The 26,779-nt window shown below is 39.7% G+C and overlaps 1 protein-coding gene across 1 annotated transcript in view; it reads right to left on the bottom strand.

Moving 5' to 3' along the window:
• The window catches only part of LOC133646712 (eukaryotic translation initiation factor 2-alpha kinase 3-like), an 84,976-nt gene that overhangs the window by 23,078 nt on the left and 35,119 nt on the right, over positions 1 to 26,779 (bottom strand). Inside the window, exon 2 of the mRNA XM_062042408.1 lies at positions 25,681 to 25,810. Coding sequence (XP_061898392.1) covers positions 25,681 to 25,810 — 130 coding nt within the window. The remainder of the gene's footprint in view (positions 1 to 25,680; positions 25,811 to 26,779) is intronic.

Below are 26,779 nucleotides of genomic sequence, written 5' to 3'. Positions count from 1 at the left end.
GCTCTGCTAAACAGATCCAGCTTTAGTGAAACACTAAGTGTCATGTAGCAGTGTGGCTGAGTGCTAAACAACAACTATAATATAAACAAACGATGACGACTGATAGGACGTTAACATCTTTCCGTTCAAATGAAGAATCCATTTTAATCCAGACGAAGGGTTAAAAAAGTTGCTGCTGACAGTCACACTGTCTTCAGTTGTGTGTGTTTGTCTCCATCTCCAGGTTCAAGCTGAATGTCACAGATGAACAACTTCTAGATTCATGGCTAAATCCTCCTAATATCCAGACGAGAGTAAGGCTGAAACGACGCGTCGACATAGTCGACGTCATCGGTTACGTAAATACGTCGACGCCGTTTTTGTGCGTCGACGCGTCGCATATTTACGTCACACTACCGTCATGGCGAAGCGCAAAGCAGACGATCAAAGCAGACGATGCGAGCGAGGGGGAAAAAATCACACCAAAAGTCGTCAAAAGTGTGGGAGTATTTCAATACACAGCCTAATAATGTTATTGTATGCACACTGTGTCGAGCGTAAATGGCCTATCATAGCAGCACAACGGCTATGAACAAACATTTGAAAAGAAAACCATCAACCATCAACTAGTCAATCGTCCGCATGAGCATACGTTGTCATCATTACACAAAAACATGAATGTGTCATTTGTATCTGCTAGGGGTGTAACGGTACGTGTTTTGTATTGAACCGTTTCGGTACGGGGCTTTCGGTTTAAGCAATACTTTCACTTTTGTTGAAATGTTTACACTGTTGTTACAGAATATTTCGTTTTACACTTTTTTGTATTGGATGTTTATCTTTATTTTTGCACATTTTAAAGCAAAATAAGCAATACTTTTACTTTTGAAATGCTTATACTATTGCAGAATATTAAGATTTGCACTGGATGTTGACTTTTATATTTGCACATTAAAAAGCAAATAAGGTACTTTTAATTTTGTTAAAGGTTAAAAGTTTTAAATGTTTACATTGTTACAGAATATTTAGTCATGTTGTTGTCAATGTTGACTGAGTGGCCATACTTCTTTTTTTTTGTAAATAAAAGCCATGCCTTTTGAAAAAACTGGCCTTCATTTATTTTTTCATCTTCATTTTGAATAAAAAAATAATCGGTAAAAGGAAAAATAATCTATAGATGAATCGAAAAAAATAATCTATAGATTAACCGAAAAAAATAATCTATAGATTAATCGATAGAAAAATAATCATTAGCTGCAGCCTTAGACGAGAGTCATGATTTATAATTTAGAATAACGTTGACAAGTCAAACGCGATGCAGTGGTAGCAGAAGCAGCACACCGGCTCACTATGCAGCCAGCCAGTGCTATATAAGCTTCTTTACAGTTTTACGGCAGTTTGCATCCATATATGTTGCATTACTGTCATCTTCAGTTTCATTTTATAATTACATTAAAGTCTCTCTTTGAGTCATTTGCAGCATAAACTATAGTTAGCTCTCGGTTATCAATTATAAAAATAGTTTGTCTGCGTTAACACTAATAATAACAATATTATTAATATTTGGTGAACATTCAGGTCACGAGATATACTGTAAATAGAGTATTGTTTGCGGGTTTTGGATGGTTATTTAAAGAGCTTTGTGGGCAAAATAGAGAGCCCCTATGGACTCCATTGTTAGCTGACTTTTTATTTATTTACGACTTAGAATGCAAAAAAACAAAAAAAGTGTTCTTGTCTTACATAAGGATTTTGAATGATAACACATCTCTTTCAAATGTTTGCGAATTTCCAGTATGACTGACCTGATGATATGGTCAGAGTGCAGAAGCGTTAATAAAGTGACGTCAATCTCCAAATATCTTCGGCTCCGAAGTAGCCGAAGATATTTGGAGCGAAATGTTCAAAATGGCTGACAGAATTTGTGGCATTTTGTGATGCTTAAACGTTAATTTCACATACTTTGCGGATTCTAAATACAATTGGATATGGTCAATTGGATACGATGAAACACAATTAAGCATATTAAGTCATCTTGTTTTTCCATTCTATTTGTACATTCATATTTTTGTTGATCAATGTCCCCAGATATATATTAAAGTTACATCCACATGCTGACTATGCTCAAGTCAATCGCGTGTATTGTTTTGTCTTTTTTCGGCAGCCAAATATTCAGTGTATCATTAGTCAATAGTGTGCAAATAATAGGCTATATTTATCCATTCATACTGTAAAGACCTGCTGGTGTTAATGTTTTATGTTAGTGTGGTTTCGATTTGTTAGTTTTTCCCATGATCTCAATCACACCATCCGTGTGGATTGGCGGAGAATAAGGAAGTGTTGGTGTGTGTCCAGAGAAGCACGGAGACCAAAAAGTGTGTGCACGTGAAGTAAACATGTTGGAATTGGGCCGGTTGTTATCATAAAATTGGCAATAAAAGTTAAAAATAGCGTCAGACGTTGTGGGATTTGTTTTGGAGGCTACAATACAATTACTTTAATTAGGTTTCACGTAACTTTTTTTTAAGCTGGGGCGGCTATGATTTTGCTGTGGTGGTGTGCCATGTTCAGTTACATTACTGCGTGTGTACACAGGGCAATTAGTTGAGTTTGAATTTATTTTGTACATCCCTATAAAAAGGTAACACTGATCACATCTCGTGCTCACAATTACACAACATGTCTAGAAAGGAGTAGGAAGAAGCAGAGATTTTGTAATCCTACCTCTTCTACATATCACAACAATCAAAAATTTAATCATATGAGAAGTTGGGTGCTTCGTACGACGGCTACACAATAAATCAACATCGAAGTTTTAATTTGTGCGATAAATAACCACAAGAGGCTGACTTTTTTTTCCCCCTCCACTGTCACCGGCATTTGAGTGACAGACGTGTCCGGCAAATAGAATTTTTGAGCCTCGCGTTTTTCGTCTCTCGCTTCAAACAAGGAGAAAGATGTCTCACTCTGTGCATCGCGCTCAGGTGCATATTTAACAATAGAATTAACTGGACAAAGCGAGCCCTCCTTTCAGCCATTCACAATACTTGTGTCGGTGGGCGGAGAGCCACTCAGCGAGACTGCACAGCCGACTCGCCAGTGAGAAGTTCTGCAAAGTAACAAGAATTAGGAGGAAAAACATATGATTACAAAGCCAAATGTCCCGTTGTGGTGACATTTCAGCTTTATATTGGATGGGCAATATGAGCCCATCAACACGGACGAACAAGCGAGAACGCCGTTTTCACATGATGACAAACAAAAAGACTGGGAAAACTGGGAACTGGGGAAAAAATGCACTTATTTAAGTAAAAGTTTTGTTTGCAGAAATGAGTCCATTTCATAAGTTAATTACTTTCCAATGACAGTACAATGTTAAACAATTCTACAGTAATGAGAAATAAAAGTGCATATCCTTTTAATTGGTTACTTGCATTATTACATTACATTACTTGACAAACACTGTATACTTTTTATCGATTAATTCTTCAGTTCAAGAGCATGATGTTGACAAGTTTTGCATTAAGCCAATTATATTTGGAAGTAAATGCTTGCATATTGTTCTAATGTGTGGCACCTTGAGACCAAAATGTTGAAAAACAGTCTAAAAATAACATCTCTTCCTTCACTTGTAATTTTCACAATTTTATGCATTTTTATGTATAAAATATAAAAATCGCACATAGGTTTTTGTCTCAAAATTTGCCCACCCAAGCATCAAGTAGGCATTGTACACAGTATACTTACTGAAGTGTACCGGCAGAAGTATTCCACTTGAAACACCGCCTCAGTGAATTAAGATACAACATTGATCTCATAACACCAATACTACTATTTATACCACATAGACAAATGGAAGGGCAAACAATATTGTTTATGACCTTATCTTGCAGCAAAAATGTGTCAAGTTAAAAACAACAAGAGCACACGTGCCACACTAGAAACCACTCTATAGCACACATCCGCCACAAGTAAATGCTGTGCACTCAGTTACACAAAGTAAAAGCCTCTGTCGTTGACCTGCATGCAATGGAGGACACGCTCTGCATGTGTGTGTGTGTGTGTGTGTTTCAGGAGGGTAGACAGGATGACACCATTGCTAAAAATGTACCCTAATGCTCGATAGATCAACGTAAGTAACAAGAATAAAAGCACGTTTCACCACAATTATCAGACTAACTGGTGACATAAAAGAGCACTGAATCATTTCTGGTGTTTCTAGTGCGCCTGGGATCTTTTCAACCAAGACTTCTTTTTACTTTGGGACAGCTGGCACTTTGAAAAACAGTGAGAGTAGAAGATTTATGGCGGATCCAAAGTGCCAGAAGGTCGATTTAGAGGAGAGCGCAGCTCCGGGCAAAGGTGATGTCATCTCCTCGGACGGAGGCGGCTTGAGACGATAAGATTTAGTAAGCTAATGAAGAGGGTGTTAAAGAAGAGAGCGGCTTGTTCAGATCACACATGCTGCCATGGGAGGCTGGATGGGGCCGTGGGTGAGTCATCCCGCCACTGATGCCTTAATCCTTGTATCTGATCCAGAAGTGTGTTTGACCTGGATTGTCTCCACATGCGTGTCCGTCACAAAGAAAAAAACAGATTGTTTCAAATTGTTCAATCCTTGTTTACACAAAAGCAGAAAAGGCAAAACAATACAACACCAACAGGCAGGGGCTGAAGCTCATAGATAAACGCCGTCACCCTAAAACAGGTTGTATTCACTTGAAGTTACGTCTTGCTCATTAAATAGGCGAGACTCGAAGTGGTGGGCCGGCAAGCGTCTGTTGTCATAGCATACCGGCGGCATTATGCCTTTCTCAAAGAAAAATGTGTTGTTTTACGGAATAGAGTTTGCAGCGATCACGTTGTTAAAGGTTTGTTTGATATACTTTTGACATTTCCCATTTAAGCATTATCTTGATATTATTTGTATTTTAACTTGTTTCAAAGTTCTTGAAACGCATTTTGCGATGAATGTTTCGTAAAGCACCAACTCTAAGAGTCTAACTAAAAGAAATTAAATATGAGCAAAACCTTAAAGAGTCTAATTTTTTACCAAAGGCAACAATCACAAATGAAGCTTTCAGCACATACACAACAATCAGAGTTGTATTTTGATAAACGGGGAAAAACATGTGTACTCGTAAGGGCACAACAAAAACATGGCTGAAGACGCAAAGTTAAATCATGAAATGCAACCTTACCTGAGCAAAAAGGAAGCATGATTTAACCGGGAGAGTCTTGATACCAATGTCCTTGACCCAGCCACACACAAAGAAGTTGTAGACCTCCAAGCTTTTCCAAGTTTTGTGTAGAATGACGTTAAAAGCAGCAGACTCAACATGTCTGGGAACGCCACCGACTGTTAATCCTTGGGATGACTCGGCAAAATATTTTTTGGGATAAAGTATAGGGATGGATTCCATTGCATAGTTTGCATTTGATGCTTTTATTGGTGATATCTAAGCCCCTTGCATAGGCAGATAGTTCGCACTCTGTTTGCTGCACAGTACCCATGGTGGCCCACCACTTTCTTTACTTTCGCTCAAAGTCACGTGACCAAATACAACCTATACACTCAAGTAAAGTAACAATGATTTGTTGACGTTGTCAAAAAGCATGATTATTGTCGATAAGTGGAGGACGTCATCACTTGTGTTTTTCCGTACAGAATCGAACATGTGTGAAAACTAAACACGCCAAAGACAACTTGCTCAATTTGAAAAGCGGACCTTGCTTTTAAGGCAGAGAAGGCATGTCGAACACCAAGAGAACATGGTCAACGACTTTTCTTGGTAAGATAGTTAGCTTGTTGTCTAGCTAGCTAACAACTAAGACACAGAGTTGTACACACAATAGCTTTAACTAGCATTTTAGCCATTTCCAACTAAACTTTGTCTGTATACCTGTGAGCCGCTTTCTAGACACAAGATCATCACAAAATATATTTTCTTTGTGAGAAGATAGATTTGGTGTTTTGATGTTTGCTATTGCTGCTATTTCGTTTACATCAACTATTTTTAATCAATCAACTATTTTTAATCAGCACTCTGCCTACCCTTGCTTATAAATGACAACAAGGCTTTACTGTCAGAAATATACATAGAGCTACAGTTATATTCCTCTAAGGTTTTTTAATTTGGTCAAAAGTTTAATAGTTAATACTTTTGTAAGAGCCAAATTATCAACAATTTTCAATGTTTCCTAAAAATATATCTCAAGCTAAATTAGACCCACTGAAAAAGATTCATAATGTGATTGGTCGACTAATCGCTAAGCTAGTCGATGACTAGTCGACTATCAAAATAGTCATTAGCCCCAAAGTAAAGTAATGATTCTTGTTGAGAACACAAGAGTATTTCAACTCCTCAGTCCAAGTTATTGATGCGCTAACTTCACCAGCCTGGGGAACTTCACACTTTATATTCAACTTCCAGCACATTCTGAAATTATTCCTCTGATCAATGGTGTAGGAATATATTATCTTTGACCCCCTCCCCCATGTCCCTTTGTACTCAGTCTCTATTGGATATGAACGCTCTTTGTTTCACTGACTGCTCAGTAGGGGTTTCAAATGCTTTACCTTGTGCAATAACAACATATTCAATTGTCACACAGCAAGTTTAAGTATATTTGATCTATACATTAGTAAACAAAATTAGTCATTAACTCCTGGCCGCCACAATGAGTAGGAGAGCTTAATGATAATGTGATGTTAGTAACTGTTTCATTGTATCCTTGAGGGGAATGTGTATTATATCAGTGTGTGTTATTGTGGACAATTCAAACACTCAAACAGGGTCAGCTGAGTGTGGACCAAAAGGCTTCTCTTTAAAAGGGAAAACTGTACTTTTTTGACACTTGCACAGCCAATTTATACCCGGAATTTGGCGAGAACAACACGAAAAGACGCTTGGTTCCACCCCCCTTTTCTTCGTGAGGATTATGAGTCATTCTTCATCTAAATGGGAAAAGATGAACAACCCAGCAATCGGCATCCTAATGACAACGGACATTGTACAGTAAGTGAGGTTTCATTATGTTTGTTGGCTCTCATAAAGTCTGCAGTAAATAGAAATTGGTGATGTTGAAAAAAAAAAAAAAAGTGAATGTTGGCATGCGTTTTTGAAATTAATCAAATTATCCAAATATATAAATATCAAATATTATCAATGTTACTACATGACATATATACTTACATCATGTATATAAAACCTTAATGGAGGTGTTTGGATGTTTTTTTTAAGCGCTTTATAGTTACTACATTACATACAGTATATACTTACATCATGTATATAAAACCTTAATGAAGGTGTTTAAGCGCTTTATAGGCAGACTAGAGCAACTCCTATAGGATCCTATGTAAGTGAACTTTTGATTACATTTATTTCATATTTAGAATGCATTAAAAAAAAACATGTGTTTTTGTCTTACATAAGGATTGTGAATGATAGGCAAAATAAATAAATAAATGCAGTTCCCCTTTAAGGTAGCACGTTAATAAATAAATAAATAGTTAAATTGGAGCAAGAAAATTTACTTTCTGCTAAAAATATCCCCCGTTTGGCCTTCTCTATTTCCTCCGCCCAGCGCAGGAAGACTTATTGCTTGCTGGCTAAGGTGCAATCAATCCTGACTGACAGTGTGGCGAGCCATCACATTTCCTCCTTCATTCATTTGCGCTGTGCAAGTGAGCGATGACATCATCTCTGGTCAGAAGCATTACCTCACTTGCCCCTAATCGCACCAAGCCCCCCTCCTTATCCCTTTACGCTCGCCGGCGTGACTCACGCTGCTTTGACTTGTCCTGACCTCTCAAAACGCACATAAACAAGTACACAAGTGAATCCTGCTTGGGTTTCTGCAGACAAAGCGGTTTGTGCAACAACAACAAAAAAAAAGAAGACACACATGCAGCAGGTGACTGGCTGCCTCCTCCCACGGCGTGTCGGGGGCCAGCCAATGGCACGGCGGCAGACCCCTCCCCGCCAAGACTCTAATCACCGAGCAGACTCCCTGCGCACCACAACACCATCACACGGCTAGCAGGCGTGCAACATGCCACCAGGGCAGGGGTAGCAGAGCCAGGTTAAAAAAAATGGCTTGAAAACTACCCACACACACTCCGGGGATCATAACAAGTGACGTCACATCAGGTTCATAACTGACAAGCATCCTTCCTTACGCATCACACCAGGTTCATAACTGACAAGCGTCCTTCCTTACTGCCAAATGAAAACGAACAAGTGAAATACAGAAGACCCACAAACACAACAAGTTGACTGGCTAAAAAAGGACAGAACTGTCACGCCGTTTCCAGGATGACTGCCCTCGAAAAGTTGAACACACTCAGTTTCTCTTAGCTTTCAAAACATTTCCCCCCCATACGAAATAGAGACACAAAACAGTAAAATTCAGATTTGCAAGCAATGTTTCACCTAAAGAGATTATGTAATAAGAAATAATTTGTGCAGGGTCTAAAAACGATCTCACTCCAAGTTTTTTATTACCGATTATAGCAGTCATGTAGGCCGATAAGCCATAATTGGACCCGACATTCATTTGCAGTAAAATGTAGCTAAACATGGATAATATACGTCAGTAAATAGCAGGTCAAGTCTTTTCCACTTCATAGCCGTTACTAACACATATGTTCACTTCTTGTTCTCAATTTGTAACACAATTTACATCAATGATTTCTAAATGGTGTGATTGATATGAAATTAAAGATTTATAAATATGGCAAACATTTGAATACAAGTAATTATGGGATGCTTCATGTAGCCTGTAAGTGCAGGGTTTCCCTTTAATGTAACTAACTGATCGTGGCGCACCACCACAGCAAAATCATAGCCGCCACACTTTGAATATAAGGGTTTTTTGACATCAAAACAAATGTAAAAAATTGTATTGTAGTCCCCAGAAAAAGTCACACAAAGTCAGACACTATTTTTACCTTTTATTGCTAAAGGTAAAAATATAAATATACCCTTATGCTGACAACCAGTCCAATTTCAATAGGTTTTACCCCCCGTAAAAACACGTTTGTCTCTGTGCTTCCCCAGACACACAACAACACTTCCTCATTTTCTGCCAATCCGCTTTCAGGCATGGTGTGTTTGCAATTGTAAGAACAACGAAAATCAAATCAAAACCACACGAGCATGAAACATGACCACCACCATGGTCGTTTCACAATGAATGAATAGATACATACATGCATACATACTGTACATACATCCATACAATGTATATATACAAAACCCAAAACTAGTGAAGTTGGCACGTTGTGTAAATCGTAAAAAAAAAACAGAATACAATGATTTGCAAATCCTTTAACCTATATTCAATTGAATAGACTGCAAAGACCAGATAATTAACGTTCGAACTGGAAAACTGAATTTTTTGCAAATATTACCTCATTTGGAATTTGATGCTTGCAACATGTTTCAAAAAAGCTTGTACAAGTGGCAAAAAAGACTAAGAAAGTTGAGGAATGCTCATCAAACACTTATTTGAAACATCCCACAGGTGAACAGGCTAATTGGGAACAGGTGGGTGCCAAGATTGGGTATAAAAGCAGCTTCCATGAAATGCTCAGTCATTCACAAACAATGATGGGGCGAGGGTCACCACTTTGTCAACAAATGTGTGAGCAAATTGTTGAACAGTTTAAGAACAACATTTGTGACCCGTGCTGGCAAAATGAGTCGGAATACGCACAGGCTAATTTTGACCTACAGGCAAATAAGTGAAAAAAATGTATCTTGGTTGAAATTGAGATTTTCACAAAAATGAGTCCATAAAGCCACAATCTAGCGATCACAATCATCGAAATAGCAAGAAAACATCTTAAATCACCTTTATTTGAAGGTTTTGTACGAGGTATGTCTTCAGAAATTAGTCCTTTGTGTTAAAATTCCTTGAGAAAATCAAGTGTTTTCAACGCTCACTCGCGGCAATAAGGGGGAATCCCCCTAGCCATATTTGGTATCATTGTGACGCCAAGTTTACTTACTTTCTAAAAATGAGCATGGAATTCCTGATGACGCCATTCTGAACCAATATAATTCGAGTTTTTAAACCTGTCCCGACGTAAACAAATCCGGCTTGTTGCTAACCGGTCGCTGTGAGGCGTACCCTCATTGGTTGAATCACCCCGCGCGGTGCATTGTGGTATCATGGCAGCGCCCTGATGAAAAACAACACACAGTAATTCGAGCGGAATATTTGGTGAAAAAAGGTGATTTTCGAACATTTAATTATTATTTTTGTGGATAAGTTAGACTGTTTTACATTCCGTAATGGATTTAGAAGGTGGAGAGGGTACACAGGCGGTTGCAAGTGCGCTAAATTCACTGCAGTCGGCGAATCTTCTTAGTGCTGCTGGTCAGGAATATTACGGACAGCTGACCAGCTGACAAACTGACCAGTGAACAAAAAAACTGTGACATAACAGTGTTGAAATTTTTGTACATAACCGTTTTCAATAGAGTTGAATATATATTTTTCCTTTAGACATGGGATTTGACTTTAATTGTACCAATTTTGGTGTTGCTACAAGGACTTTTAAGGTATGGTTGCTATGGAGTTCTGTTTTGGAACATTCTGTTCTGGAACAGTAAACTTTAAGCTGTTTTTTCTCAAAACGGACCCTCAAACTTGGTCGACTTCAATCGGATGTAACTCGGTCATTTTCTGTCCGATTCCAACAAACCATATATCATTTTGAAGGTCTTTAGATGGAGAATGTGTAAATAACAATAACTCAGTTTTTAAAATTTCCTCATTGTGACTCATTTTGCCAGCACAGGTCACATTTCTCAACAAGCTATTGCAAGGAATTTATGGATTTCACTATCTTAGGTCTGTAATATCATCAAAAGGTTCAGAGAATCTGGAAAAATCCCAGCACATAAGCGATGATATTACAGACCTTCGATCCCTCAGACGGTACTGCATCAAAAAGCGACAGGCCAAAAGTTTGGACAGACCCTCTCATTCAACGGGTTTTCTTTATTTTCATGACTACCGTATTTACATTGTAGATTGTCGCTGAGGGCATGAAAACTATGAAGGAACACATGTGGAGTTATGTACTTAACAAAAAAAGGTGAAATAACTGAAAACATGTTTTATATTGTAGTTTCTTCAAAATAGCCACCCTTTGCTCTGATTACTGCTTTGCACACTCTTGGCATTCTCTCGATGAGCTTCAAGAGGTAGTCACCTGAAATGGTTTTCACTTCACAGGTGTCATAGTTTTGATGCCTTCAGTGACAATCTACAATGTAAATAGTCTTGAAAATAAAGAAAACGCATTGAAATGAGAAGGTGTGTCCAAACGTTTGGCTTGTACCGATAGATATATATACAGGTATATATATAGCACGCACGCACGCACACACGCACGCACGCACGCACGCACGCACGCACGCACGCACGCACGCACGCACGCACGCACGCACGCAATTATTTGCTCACTGTTGATTAGTGATGTAAAGAAAATTTGGCAGCTAAAAAAAGACTATGATCACCGAAAACAGCAGACATCTAGGGCCAGAAGTAGAGTCTCTAAACACGGATACATTTTATAATAACACCAGAAAGAGATGCTAGATTTGTTGCTAGTAATTTTTAAATAAAAAGTCACTAAATATCTACACATACTTAACAAAGTACTTTATACAATAAGCAGAAACAATTTAAATCATGGCAAAACAATATGTAAAATATATGGTAATACTAACGAATAAAAACACATATTTGGTTTAAACATATGTTTAAATTTTTGGAGCCTTTTTAAAGAAAATCTTACCATTATAGCAAATGTATGTTATTTATTTATTGTACCACCAAAACTCAACCCTTAATATAGTTTTAAAAATGTATACAAATTAGTAACGAATAAACCACAAGTAAAATGATAATAGTAACAACAATAAATCTAATTAACAACAGCAATATAATAAACACATCTTTTTTTTCTCCATTTCAATTGTTTTTAATTCATTTGTTTACCTTTTACATTTATTTTACCACCATAGTGTCTGCTTGCAAACATCCTCACATTCATTATTTTTTTCCCTGTATTTACCCAGGCATCCATCCATCCATCCATCTTCAACCGCTTATCCGGAATCGGGTCGCGGGGACAACAGCTCCAGCAGAGACCCTCAGACTTCCCTCTCCAGAGCAACATTTGCGACTTCCTCCTGGGGAATCCCGAAGTGTTCCCAGGCCAGAGAGGAGATATAATCCCCCCATCTGGTCCTTGGCCTGCCGCGGGGTCTCCTCCCAGTGGGACGTGCAACAAGGACCTCCCTAGGGAGACGCTCGTGAGGCATCCGCACGAGATGCCCAAACCATCTAAGCTGGCTCCTTTCCAAGCGAAGGAGCAGCGGCTCTACTCAGAGTCTCTCTCGGGTGACTGAACTTCTCACCCTATCTCTAAGGGAGATGCCAGCCACCCTTCTGAGGAAACTCATTTCGGCCGTTTGTATCCGCGATCTTATTGTTTCGGTCATTACCCACACTTCATGACCATAGGTGAGAGTAGGAATGTAGATAGCTCGGTAGACCGAGAGCTTTGCCTTCTGGCTCAGCTCTTGTTTCGTCACAACAGTGCGGCAGAGAGACTGCAATACTGCCCCAGCTGCTCCGATTCTCCGGCTGATTTCCTTCTCCATCTTTCCCTCACTCGTGAACAAGAACCCGAGATACTTAAACTCCTCCACCTGGGATAGAGTCTTGTTCCCTACCCGGACTGTACAAACCATCGGTTTCCTGCTGAGAACCATGGCCTCAGATTTGGAGATGCTGATCCTCATTCCAGCCGCTGAACACTCGGCTGCGAACCGATCCAGTGAGAGCTGAAGGTCACGAACTGAAGGTGCCATCAGGACCACATCATCTGCAAACAGCAGTGATGCAACCCTTAGCCCCCCGAGACGTATACCCTCTCCGCCATGGCCACGACTGCGCCTAGAAATCCTGTCCATGAAAATCACAAACAGGATAGGTGACAGAGCGCAGCCCTGGCGGAGACCAACCCCCACTGGAAACGGATCCGACTTACATCCAAGCACCCGGACACAACTCTCGCTTTGGTTGTACAGAGATTGGATGGCCCTCAACAGGGTTCCCCTCACGCCGTACTCCCTAAGCACCTCCCACAAGATCTCCCGGGGGACCCGGTCATACGCCTTCTCCAAATCCACAAAGCACATGTAGACTGGATAGGCATACTCCCAGGCCTTCTCCAGGACTCCCGCAAGAGTAAAGAGCTGGTCAGTTGTTCCACGACCAGGACGGAATCCACATTGCTCCTCTTGAATCTGAGGTTCGACCATTGGCCGGACCCTCCTTTCCAGTACCTTGGCGTAAACTTTCCCAGGGAGGCTGAGTAGTGTGATGCCCCTGTAATTAGCACACACCCTCTGGTCCCCCTTTTTGAAAAGGGGAACCACCACCCCAGTCTGCCACTCCCTCGGCACTGTCCCAGACTTCCACGCAATGTTGAAAAGGTGTATCAACCAAGACAGCTCATCAACACCCAGAGCCTTCAGCATTTCTGGACGGATCTCGTCAACCCCCGGAGCTTTGCCACTGTGGAGTTGTCTAACTACCTCAGTGACTTCACTCCGAGAGATCGACGTCGATCTCCCATCATCCTCAGGCCCTGCTCCTATCAGGGAGGGTGTATCTGATGTATTTGGGTTCAGGAGTTCCTCAAAGTGCTCTTTCCAACGCCCTACGACTTCCTCACTTGAAGTCAGCAAAGTCCCATCCTTGCCGTACACAGCTTGGATGGTTCCCTGCTTCCCCCTCCTGAGGTGCCGTATGGTCTTCCAGAACAGCTTTGGTGCCGCCCGATAGTCCTTCTCCATGGATTCCCCGAACTGCTCCCACACCCTCTGCTTAGCCTTAACCACAACCACGGCCGCTGCCCTTCGGGCCCGTCTGTACCTTGCAACTGCCTCCGGAGTCCCCCGGGATAACATACCCCGGTAGGACTCCTTCTTCAGTCGGACGGCTTCCCTGACCACCACTGTCCACCAGGGTGTTCGAGGGTTACCGCCCCTTGAGGCACCTAAGACCTTCTGGCCACAGCTCGCAGCTGCAGCTTTAGCAATAGAGGCTTTGAACATTGCCCATTCCTGTTCAATGTCCCCAACCTCCACAGGGATGGCAGAGAAGTCCCGCCGGAGGTGGGAGTTGAAGTCCTTCCGGACAGAGGACTCCTCCAAACGTTCCCAGTTCACCCGCACTACACGTTTGGGTTTGCCAGGTCTGTCCAGAGGTCTCCCCCGCCATCTAACCCAACTCACCACCAGATGGTGATCAGTTGACAGTTCCGCCCCTCTCTTTACCCGAGTGTCCAAAACATACGGCCTCAGATCAGCTGATACGATTACAAAATCGATCATTGATCTTTGGCCTAGGGTGCTCTGGTACCAGGTACACCTATGAGCATCCTTATGCTTGAACATGGTGTTTTTACCCAGGCAAAAACACATAAAGATTTTTTTTTTTTTTACAAGAGTGACCTGGCTAAGAGGGCAGCAAAAAACAGGTTTCATCAATACAAAGAACAAGAAAAAACACACTATAGTTAAAATCACAACTTACTTACAGCATAAAAATAAATACAGGTAAAAAAAATAAAGTGATTCAATTAAAACAAATTTAAAAGCATGTACAGCGCCCAATATAAACAGCTTCTCTGTATTTTAAAATGGCCTGAAATTCCCCCAAAGGGATCAGGTTCGAGCCTACTTGCCAACCCTCCCGAATTTTCCGTGAGACTCCCGAATTTCAGCGGCTCTCCCGAAAACCTCCCGGGACAAATATTCTCCCGAAAATCTCCCAATGTCCAGCTGGAGCTGGAGGCCACGCCCCCTCCAGCTCCATGCGGACCTGAGTGACGAGTCGACAGCCTGTTTTCACGTCCGCTTTCCAACGATATAAACAGCGTGCCTGCCCAATCACGTTATAACATCTACGGCTTTTAGAGAGTGCAGTGCACAACTGCGCACACAACAAGGAGATGAAGCAGAAGAACGAGGAAGATACAGCCATGGCGACGCCGACGTCGAGTAAGATGAAGATATACGCTTGTAAGTTCCAAAACGAATGGAAACAAGAATTTCAGTTTATCCAGGACAGTTTGAAGGGGGGGGGGGGGTATGCGGCCTGTAAATTTTGTAGAACAGACTTCTCCATTGAACACGGTGGCCGAACGGATATACTCAGTCATGAACGGTCAGCTAAGCACAAGGTGGCGGCAGCGCAGCCTAGTATTATGGGCCACCTCGCTAAATGGAGACCCGAGGGTGTAACTTATGCCGAGACAAAGATGGCTATGCTGATAGCTGGAAGCAACATCCCGTTCTCATTTGCGGAAGTCTTCAACAAATCCGTGAAGGATACGTTCCCGGATTCAGAGATTGTTCGCCAGTACGCAAATGGCAGAACAAAGGCTACTCAAATAGTGAAAGGTAAGTGTTGTTTTTTTTTTTTTAGTAAGCAGCAAGCTGTGCTTCTGGCTGCAAAGCATTGCACTTTCAAGTACAACAATGAGTAGATGAGTGTTATGTGTGTGTAAATGTGTAAATAAATGAACACTGAAATTCAAGTATTTCTTTTATTTACCGGTATATATATATATATATATATATATATATATATATATATATATATATATATATATATATATATATATATATGAAATACTTGACTTTTGGTGAATTCTAGCTGTAAATATACTCCTCCCAACCACGCCCCCGCCCCCACCCCCGACCACGCCCCCCACCATCTCCCGAATTCGGAGGTCTCAAGGTTGGCAAGTATGGGTTCAGGTAGCCTCAGATCCTTTTGGAATTCATTCCATGACCAAGGAGCAGCAAATCTGAACGCTTTTTTTTTTTTTTTTTTACCAAGACTTGTCCCATTTATTGGTGCGACTCATCTTTGGACATTTTTGACCAGTATTTTAGGTCAAAAGCTAAACCATTTTGTATATGTATCAAATAAGTACATTATGCTTGTGCAGGGTACTTTTTTGGAACCTTTATTTTGTTAGCACAGTCAGACTGGATGTGGTGCATCGCGCTAATATTGTGAAGGGGGAAGTGTGTCAAGCAGTACTCAGCTTGACGAGTAAAGAGGCGATTCATTTGAGGCTTTTAAGTTTAAGTTGCGACCCCTGTTTGCACATTGATCTTACATGGATGATGTCGTTCACAACAGCACAAGCAGATAAGATGTGTTGTGGGCATTTGCATTTGTCTTGTTAGCTTTAGCTTCGCAGTTTAGTCGCAGTTTCAAGTGACCGTCTTGACATTGTTTAGTTGTGTGTTTTTCGGAGATAAATGAGGGTTATCGGACACATTATTTTCTCAAACAATGACAACATTTCACTTACATTTATGTCAATTACCCTAATATTCTGCGTTTAACAGCAAATTCTGTCCGTGGTTACATGAATGCAGAAATCATATGCCTTACTTCTTTTGTTGAGTTGAGTGATTAGGCATACTAGCGTTATTGCAAGTAAAAATTAGCAACCACAGTGACATCCCAAACTTCTTGTAGACTAATTCGCTCCTCACTTGTTTTACAGTCACAAGCTCCGAAATTTGCACGACCTATTCATTGTTTTTTTCAATTGTTATATTTTCATAATTGTGAGAAGCCATAAACAAGATCGAAATTTGATTCATTGCTTGGCCCTGATAGATGTTCTATCTGCTGATGTATTTCTGTTGCAGAAAACAAAACAAACACGTCAAAATGTCAAATATCGGCGCAGCTGATAATTGGTTGATCCCTAATTCTAAGAAGTCCTATGAAAATTAATTTTTAATTACAAATTATTATGCTAACTTGTTTTGTCACCTATACCTCAAGACTTAGATACGGATGTTTACTTCTGATAGCCTGGCATAGATTGAACTCGATTGGATTGACCTCCCTGGCTAAGTGGCTTAAAGCAATGATGACTTGAAATGAGAAGGTTTCTAATTCAGACGTTCACGTTGTTGAGGTGGCAGAAATCATCCCTCTGGTGTGATTTTATTCTCATGCTGGGATGAAACAGAATCGCCGTGAAATCCTCTTTCCAATCCTCACATGATCATTTCAGGACTGTAGCAGCCTGTCCAAGCGGGAAGGCGTTTATGTTCTTATATATCTTGTTCTCGGAGAAGACGGGGGCGAGAACAGACACGTTAAAATGAACAATGCCGGAACGTATTTTTGTCAGTTATATGCAGTATATATTTGGAATGTTTTTGTGGAGTAGTGCAAGTGTTCTGCACGTGTCAGCCTGCAACTACATGAAAACAACACGCTGATATCTTTATATTCAAGGTCACATTTACATTAGACGACACGTGAAAATATGATGGTGCTCGGAGGGTCCTGTAGGGGGATTGACACGTCACAATCTCAAGAGGAGCAGAGAGAGAAAGTAAAAGGTCCCTTGACTTCCAAGTTGGCGTTTCACATCTCGAGCAACACAGGAGTCTCGAGCAGCGGCTTCTGATGGTTGGAAGGCTTTCATTCTAAATTTATCACCGCTGACTTTACAGGAGAAGCTCGTGAGACCTGCTCAAAGCTCAACACAAGTGCTAAGTGGGATTTATTATAATACTTAATCGCAATTTATTAATTGTGATTATGTATTTATTTAAATCGAGGTGAGAAAAAGAGAAAAATGGTTTGGTTGAATTCTGATCAAAATGATCAGCAAAAGGATGTTTTGGTTTACATACAGTCTCGGTTTTAGTACGATTAAACACACCGTGACTTTGTTTCAGTGCCTTTTTATTGACCAACCCTAAATAACCCATGGAGTATGGAGTAGGCGGAATTAGTGTTGCTAACTTAACAACTTAGTCACGACATTCACGAGTTATCTGACCCCTCCGATAGATCTAGATTAACGACGAACATGAAAGCACAACAGAAAACGACAAAAAAGAAGCAACAGTCATTTGTAATTATAATATGCCTGTCAAAGTTAAGGCATGTGATTCATCACAAAGAACGATCACTTTAATCATGTATGAATGCGGATTCATCGCATCATTTGTTTTGAACGCACATCCACCTTTACAGATGGTAACATAAAAGGTGGCAAGGTGGCAAATTTCACTTCCAAATACTCCCTGATGGGACTTTAGGTCAAATTGGTACCAAGCTTTGAGCAAATAAAGGACGTGCATTTGAGTCAAACATTTTTAAAATGTTCCTGTGTGACATTCTGACAATAAAACTCTAAAAAGGTATTTTTTATAGTTAATCTAAATGATTCAATCAAGTAATTTACTGGGATTATTCAGGATTTATCAAAAGTATAGAAATTTGATTCATCTAAATTGAATCATTTGACCGTATTCATTTCTAAACGTATGTGTTGCTTTTTTACAGTTTTTTCCATCACGTTACACAAACGCATCATGGATATTAATGCAAATTAAACAATTATGCCATTGCATCATCGCGCCTCAACCACCACAGATAGATTGCTGTCCTGCAAGTACGTTACATGGCAATGCTAACGGTCCCGCAGTTTGACTGTCAAAATTAAAATAAATAAGTTAACTAGGGCTGCAACTAACGACTATTTTGACAGTCAACTAGTCATCGACATGCTCGTCGACTAGTTGGATTATAAAGTGTACACATATTTAACTTCTAAAGTTATTTTAGGCATGTGCTTACAAACAACACAGGTGACTAATTCATTCATAAATATTGATTTGTACTGTAATTGTGCTGCTCATTCAGCTGTATGAAAATTTAAATGACTAATAAAATGTTGTCTATTTAAAAAAAAGGAACAATTAACCTTGTTTATGGATTTAAAAAAAAGTAGTTAAAATAGCAGCAATAAAAAAAAAAAAAACAACACCAAATCTAATTTCTTCAAAAAGAGAAGACGCATTTTGTGATGTTTAAAAAGTTGCAGACTGATATATTGACTATTGATTAACTCCGGTAGTTTTAGCACTAATGGACTCAATGCGTAAGTATGTGTCATTGATTAATTCTCAACAAGTTATCTATTTGATGTATTGTATGTTTAATCTTAGGTGTGTGTGTGTTTGGTATTGTGCCTTTTTTTAATTGCATTGCAAATTGACGCTGCTTTAAAACGTACTTGAATTGATGTCGACAAAGTTTAGCGGGCTGACTTTGGCTAAATTGATAGTTAAAGCTCATTTCCACACAACTTCCATTAACACATGTTAGCTAGCAAGGTACAAGCCAACACTCTTAGCGAGTTGAGACTGAATCCTCCCTTCGGACGTCCGTTTCCGCTTTAGATGCTGGTGTGTCAGATGTACAGCCATAAAAAAACAAGGTATTAAAGTTTTGAGCAAAAAACAGGAGGAAACGTTTTCACTAGCAATGTTTTTGTGAGTGGGTCCACTTCCACCCGTAAAAACATTAGTCATGACATCACGACTATTGTCGACAAATATGATTGTCAACGACACATTTGATTGTCGACTAATGGTTGCACTCCTAATGCTAACGCACAATAATTCTCCACTTGTATTATTTCCGACTTAAAGCTATAATAACGCTTTAACTTGCCTCGCCCTAAAAATAACTAATCCAGCTCATACCAGATTCTGGATCTCTTTGGTTGGGGCGCCAGGCTCAGTGGTGGGGTAGAGCTTGACAAGATGCAAAGGGTTAGTGTGGAAAGAAACGCAAGACATTTCCTCCATTATTGTCCTTGTTTTCATACTATGTTGAGTACGCACACGCACACGCGGGTTGTACGGTATACTGGTACTAGTACCGTATTTCCTCGAATTAGCGCCCGGGCGGTAATTAATTTCAATTTAAAACCTCTTCTCACTCCGGCGCTTACCAAAGGCATGCGGTAAATTTAGGTATGCGCTTATAAATTTGAGTGTGATGTAAGGATACCATCATGACATCGCTTAATGCCGCAATAACATTTAAAGCACAATGAATCATCCCGGGAGTTCTTTTTGTTTGGGTCTGAAAAGGCAATTATAAAGTGACACTTTATTTTTACAAGGGGTCATTCAACAATTACGTACACATTTTTCTGTATGTAAAAATGCATGAAAAACAAATTGAAAATAAAACATGCTACTTTAATTCTTAACTACGATTGTAACAACAAACATTATCAATCAATGTAAACAACATCCGTGAGGCCAGAGAGAAAATATCATTTGAACTTGAACAAACTGAAAATGTTCCTGTCGGCATTACTGACAGATGCTTCCCCCACTGCACCTTGATGGACATCTACTACGGTAGTTGTACTACATCCTGTGGAGATCCATCAGTTGTTAAGACCTCTTCATCTTCAGCGTCGTCCATTTCTCCGTCACCTTGTCCGACATGTACGTCCAAAACTACAGCACCGTCGTTTGAAATAATTTCGTCTGTGTCCGCTTCCTAATCACTCTCATCACTTTTTACGGCTATGTCTTGGTCGTCATCTGTGTCATCTTGTCTCAGGGGCTGATTGAGGAGGCCGTGTATATGAATACATATGTATTATTTTGCGAAACGAGTTTGACCCGGCGGTAATTCTAGGCATACGCTAATTATTTTGCGAAACGAGTTTGACCCGGCGGTAATTCTAGGCATGCGCTAATTATTTTGCGAAACGAGTTTGACCCGGTGGTAAATCGAGGCATGCGCATACTATATACCCGGCAGCAATTCAAGGAAATACGGTATATTACCGCGGTACTAATGAATCAAAAACGGTACTCAATCAATCAATCAATGTTTATTTATATAGCCCTAAATCACAAGTGTCTCAAAGGGCTGTACAAGCCACAGCGACATCCTCGGTACAGAGCCCACTTGTCCTTAATACTCTGAAAAGTACCAGTTCCTCTCAGGAAGAGGTGCTTTAAGACATGGCTAGCCAGCTAGCGGCTAACGTCCGTCCACAGTCGGCAGTGTTTAACAACTTCTAAACACTAACCCTGGCCTCCATGGCAACAAATAAAGTAAGTTTCTTACAAGTCTCATTAACACTGGAGGAAGAAAAATAGCTAAACATGCTTCAGTACACATCGTAGCTCACCGCCGTCACCGCTAATGACGCCGTTCCTGAATGTAAACAAATGCCATGGGTGGATCTACACCTTACATTCACTGTAATAATATCAAGTACATGAGCGTATCTAGTCGATACTATTTGAATTGGGGGTTGAATCACCAAAAAGTATTCCCGGGTGCGGCCACCGCTGCTGCTCACTGCTCCCCTCACCTCCCAGGGGGTGAGGGTGATGGGTCAAATGCAGAGGATAATCTCACCACACCTAGTGTGTGAGTGACAATTATTGGTACTTTTACTATGATAACATCGATATTTTTTATCATCACAAAATATTTTTTTCTTTTTTAAAAATGTATATTGTGTTTACAAAGTCAGTAAATACGTCCCTGGACACATGAGGACTTTGAAAATGACCAATGTATGATCCTGTAACTACTTTGTATCGGATCGCTACCTAAATTTGTGGTATCATCCAAAACTAATGTAAAGTATCAAACAACAGAAGAATAAGTGATTATTACATTTTAACAGAAGAATAGATAGAACATGTTAAAACAGAAAGTAAGCAGATATTAACAAGAAATGAACAAGTAGATTAATATTTCATTTTCTAGCACTTGTCCTTAATAATGTTGACAAAATAATATGTTTCTGCAAATGTCACCAGACTAATTAGGAGTCTTTGTTTGTTTACTTACTACTAAAAGACTAGTTGTTTAGTATGTTCACTATTTTATTCAAGGACAAAATTGTTCTTCCATTGCAATAAGAAACATATGTTTAAAGTACCGTAAGATTTTTTGTTAAAAAAAAGCCAATAATGACATTTTTTTAAAGGTCCCCTTTATTTAGAGAAGTATCGAAATACATTTTGGTACCTGTACAAAAATATTGGCATCGGGACAACCCTAACACACACACACACACACACACACACACACACACACACACACACACACACACACACACACACACACACACACACACACACACACACACACACACACACACACACACACACACACACACACACACACACACACACACACACACACACACACACACACACACACACACACACACACACACACACACACACACACACACACACACACACACACACACACACACACACACACACACACATATTCCTCAATAAAATAAACAGCTCTAATAATGATTTATATTAAGGCTGAAACGACGTGTCGACATAGTCATCGGTTACGTAAATACGTCGACGCCGTTTTTGTGCGTCGACGCGTCGCATATTTACGTCACACTACCGTCATGGCGAAGCGCAAAGCAGACGATCAAAGCAGACGATGCGAGCGAGGGGGAAAAATCACGCCAAAAGTCGTCAAAAGTGTGGAAGTATTTCAATACACAGCCTAATAATGTTGTTGTATGCACACTGTGTCGAGCGGCTATGAACGAACATTTGAAAAGAAAACCATCAACCATCAACTAGTCAATCGTCCGCGTGAGCATACGTTGTCATCATTACACAAAAACATGAATGTGTCATTTGTATCTGCTAGGGGTGTAACGGTATGTGTTTTGTATTGAACCGTTTCGGTACGGGGCTTTCGGTTCGGTACGGGGGTGTACCGAACGAGTTTCTAAGCTAAAGCTAACTTTAGCTGCTAAAGTCTTAACAAGCTACTTCGCTCCTTCTGCCTCTGTCTCAGCACGCAGCATTGTCCCACCCACACAACCATCTGATTGGTACACACGAAGCATTATCAGCCAATCAGCAGTGCGTATTCAGAGCGTTACCAGTCAATCAGCAGTGTGTATTCAGAGCGCATGTAGTCAGCGCTTCAGCGTCGAGCAGATAGGTGTTTAGCAGGTGAGCATCAGGCAGCGGACTCTCCCCAAATGATAATAAACACCTCCCAGTCAACTACTATAACATCACTATGAGCCCGTTGACCTTCTAGAAACTTAAACTGCAGCTCAGCTCACTCGCAGTCCTGGCTTGAGGTGAAGGCTAATTACCTCTCAGTTCCAGCCACATCGACCCCTTCTGAGCGCCTATTTTCAGCTGCTGGGAATATTGTAAACAAGAAAAGAACCAGAGCATGTAGACATGCTAACCTTTCTTCATTACAACTGTTAGTCACTCACTGGAATGAGTAGAATTGGTTATTGTGTACTGTGTTGGACTGGATGTTTATTTTGCACATTTTAAAAGCAATACTTAATGTTTACAGTGCTCCAGAATATTTAGATTGGCACTTTTTTGTATTGGATGTTTATCTTTATTTTTGCACATTTTAGCAAATAAGCAATACTTTCACTTTTGTTGAAATGTTTACACTGTTGTTACAGAATATTTCGTTTTACACTTTTTTGTATTGGATGTTTATCTTTATTTTTGCACATTTTAAAGCAAAATAAGCAATACTTTTACTTTTGAAATGCTTATACTATTGCAGAATATTAAGATTTGCACTGGATGTTGACTTTTATATTTGCACATTAAAAAGCAAATAAGCTACTTTTAATTTTGTTAAAGGTTAAAAGTTTTAAATGTTTACATTGTTACAGAATATTTAGTCATGTTGTTGTCAATGTTGACTGAGTGGCCATACTTCTTTTTTTTTGTAAATAAAAGCCATGCCTTTTGAAAAAACTGGCCTACATTTATTTTTTCATCTTCATTTTGAATAAAAAAATAATCGGTAAAAAATAATCTATAGATTAATCGGGGGGAAAAAATTATCTATAGATTAACCGATTAATCGAAAAAATAATCTATAGATTAATCGATAGAAAAATAATCGTTAGCTCCAGCCTTAATTTATATTACTTCAAAGAAAACTGTTTATTTTTAACAAAATTCTACCAAAACTTTATGAAATGTTTGGGTAGAATTTTGAACAAGAGAAGTATCCAACACTTATCTTTTTTAAAGTAAAGCTGTACAACAGATATGATCATCAACAATATAATTTGTGTCTGGACGGGACAGATAAAAAAAAATCATGTTTGTTTTCAATTGATGAAGAATCGTTACAAATAAGAATTTTGATTCATTTTAAGTTTGATTTTTCTAGCATGTCTGCCCTATGGTGTCCTGTGGACTGGACCATTGCATGCAAAGATATCTCCAGAGAAAGACAGACATTAAACGGATCTCTGCCACCATTCAGACCCTCGTTATTGCGACGGGCCGGCTCCCCTGAGGAGGAACCCTCACATTGAGCGAGTCCACATCAAAAAGGTGTGTGTTATGTATGAAGTGTCGGGCAGCTGAGGGAACTCTTGTTCATTTATTGTGGGATTGTGAATACAGCTGAGATAGGCTCCAGCACCCCCCGCGACCCCGAAAAGGACAAACGGTAGAAAATGCATGGATGGATGGATGTCAGAGAATAAAAGAGTTATGGTTGAAAACAACAAAAGAAACAATCACATCCATAAATATAAACATCCCAATGACACTGCAAACTTGTATTCTTGGTGATCTGCATCCATTTAGTAACGTGTCATCCAAGAGTAAAAATGCATTTCTTTCAATATGCATCATAACAAAAATGGTAATGTTAAAAAATGAATAGATGTTGATAGTCCGACTCATACTGACTGGTATACACATAATACTATTTAATGGTATACACACACATAATAAATACTGACTGGTATACACAAGCTATGAAGATGATATCAGTAGAAAAAACTGCATTTAGTTTAGATAATAATGAGTCATATATTGGAATATGGGATCCATTATTTAAATTTGTTTTAACTATTAAATGAACCTAAAATATGACTTATTTTATATTTGTGGTAAATATTTGACACAGTGTGTTGTCAAGCTTATGAGATGTGATGCAAGTGTAAGCCACTGTGACACTATTGTTCTTTTTTTTTAAATGTTTTTATTTTGTTTTTTATAAATGCCTGTGATGATCATGTCAATGAGGGATTTCTAATCACTGCTATGTTGGAATTCTTATTAATATTGATACTGTTGTTGATATTATTCATTTTTGGTTGACTACTTTTGGATGGTTTTGTGTCATGTTTGTGTGTCCTCTCAATTGCTCTCTTGATTGCTATTCTGAATGTTGTTTGGTTTTGGAATTGTATTATTGTATATTATTTTGTTGGACTGATTAATAAAAAATAAAAATAAAAAATAATAATAAAAAAGGTGTGTGTGTGTGAAAGTGCTTGCTGCGGTCCCGCTTAGTGCGCTACTTGGCTTTTCAGCGTGTCGATGTGGGCGGTTTAAGCTGCCGTGTGCGTGTTTATCCCGCGGTCTTGCGGCGTCTGTATGTTTAAACCTCGGCAGCGAACAAAAGAGACTAATCCTTCAGGCGAAACGGCGACTCTTAGCGTTGGGCGCGGGAACACGCGGTTTGGTGCACATTGTGGGCGGGTTTACATGTCAACAATTGGATGAGACTTCTCCCTGTTCAAAGTGCAGCGAGTTCATCGCTGGAGCCATGTGACTCCCGGGTCCTTTGAGGGAATGATGAAGGCATAGATGCACCCTTGACCTCCATGTGGAGATCTTTTTATCTTCTAACACTGAATGAATAAACCCGATACCCTGTTAAATCTACATGCGTACGACATGTTCACTTCTATAGAAGAATATGCGCTAGACGGTGTTGGCGTACCTCAGGTTTGCTGAGGCTGGAGGACACGAGGCACCCTGAGCCGACGTCCAGGTCCCACTGCTTCTGACCCTGATTGTGAGGATCCAGAGCAGCTATGCGGCCGTCCAGGGTGCTGATGATCACAAGAGACCTGCGGGATGAAGGCAGGCCATTAGAACCCACTATTTGTGTTATTGTAGTTTCCAGTGGTGTACAACTGTATCCTGTTTGATACTCTTTAGCTGCAAGAGATGAGCAAAAAAATAACGCAAACGGGAAACATTTAATTTCAAACATAAATTCCGGACGATAAGCCACTACTTTTTTCCTACACTTTGAAACCTGTGGCTTATAAAACGGTGCGGCTAATTTATGGATTTTGTTTTCCACTTACGGCCGTAATACAAAATGTTTTCCAAAAAAAAACAAACAAGCAAATACACTGAGAAGGTTTTTTATGGTTTATGCTATGGTGTGATCTTTTGGATGAATTTGTTCACTACAGGTACTGCAGTGTCCTTCCATTTACTGCTTTCAACCAGAAGTAAAAGTGCCGTTCAGTCTTCGAGCCGTCCACAGCCTTTCCACTTGTAACGATTCATCATTCGTAACTCCAAGCAACGTTTGTAAGTTTTACAATATAACTAAAACTGATATTACCTACTAAAGCGTCCCATGTGTAATGTCTGTAGTAGTGTTTTCATGCATATTTGTATGTGCTATCGTGATGTAATGATGCTAGCGTTGTTAGCATTAGATAATATGTGAACACGTTTACGAGTGTCTGTTTTAGTATTATTAGCTTACAATGGCATTCTTTTTGTATTGTTTCAGTTTCACAAGTTCCTCAGTAAATTCACCAAAACGTCACCGTGGAGTTATTGAGTGTGTTTAGCTGATTGGAGAGCTAGCTTCGGCAACGACGATGCTACGATGACTTCTGTTTTGTTTTAATCATCCGTTTTACGGACACCGTTTGCAAACAATTAAGGTATGTAAATAAACATTTACAGAATCTTTGTGTAAATAACTAATTTCGCAACGTATATATCTGCGGCTTATATAGTCCGGTGCGGCTAATGTATGGAAAAATATTTATTTTCCCTAAAATTTAGTGGGT

Source organism: Entelurus aequoreus, linkage group LG03 (assembly GCF_033978785.1).
Source record: "Entelurus aequoreus isolate RoL-2023_Sb linkage group LG03, RoL_Eaeq_v1.1, whole genome shotgun sequence".
In the NCBI taxonomy this organism is placed as follows: Eukaryota; Metazoa; Chordata; class Actinopteri; order Syngnathiformes; family Syngnathidae; genus Entelurus; species Entelurus aequoreus.
The sequence above is the reverse complement of the archived record's forward strand: the minus strand, read 5'-3'. Positions and strand labels throughout refer to the sequence as shown.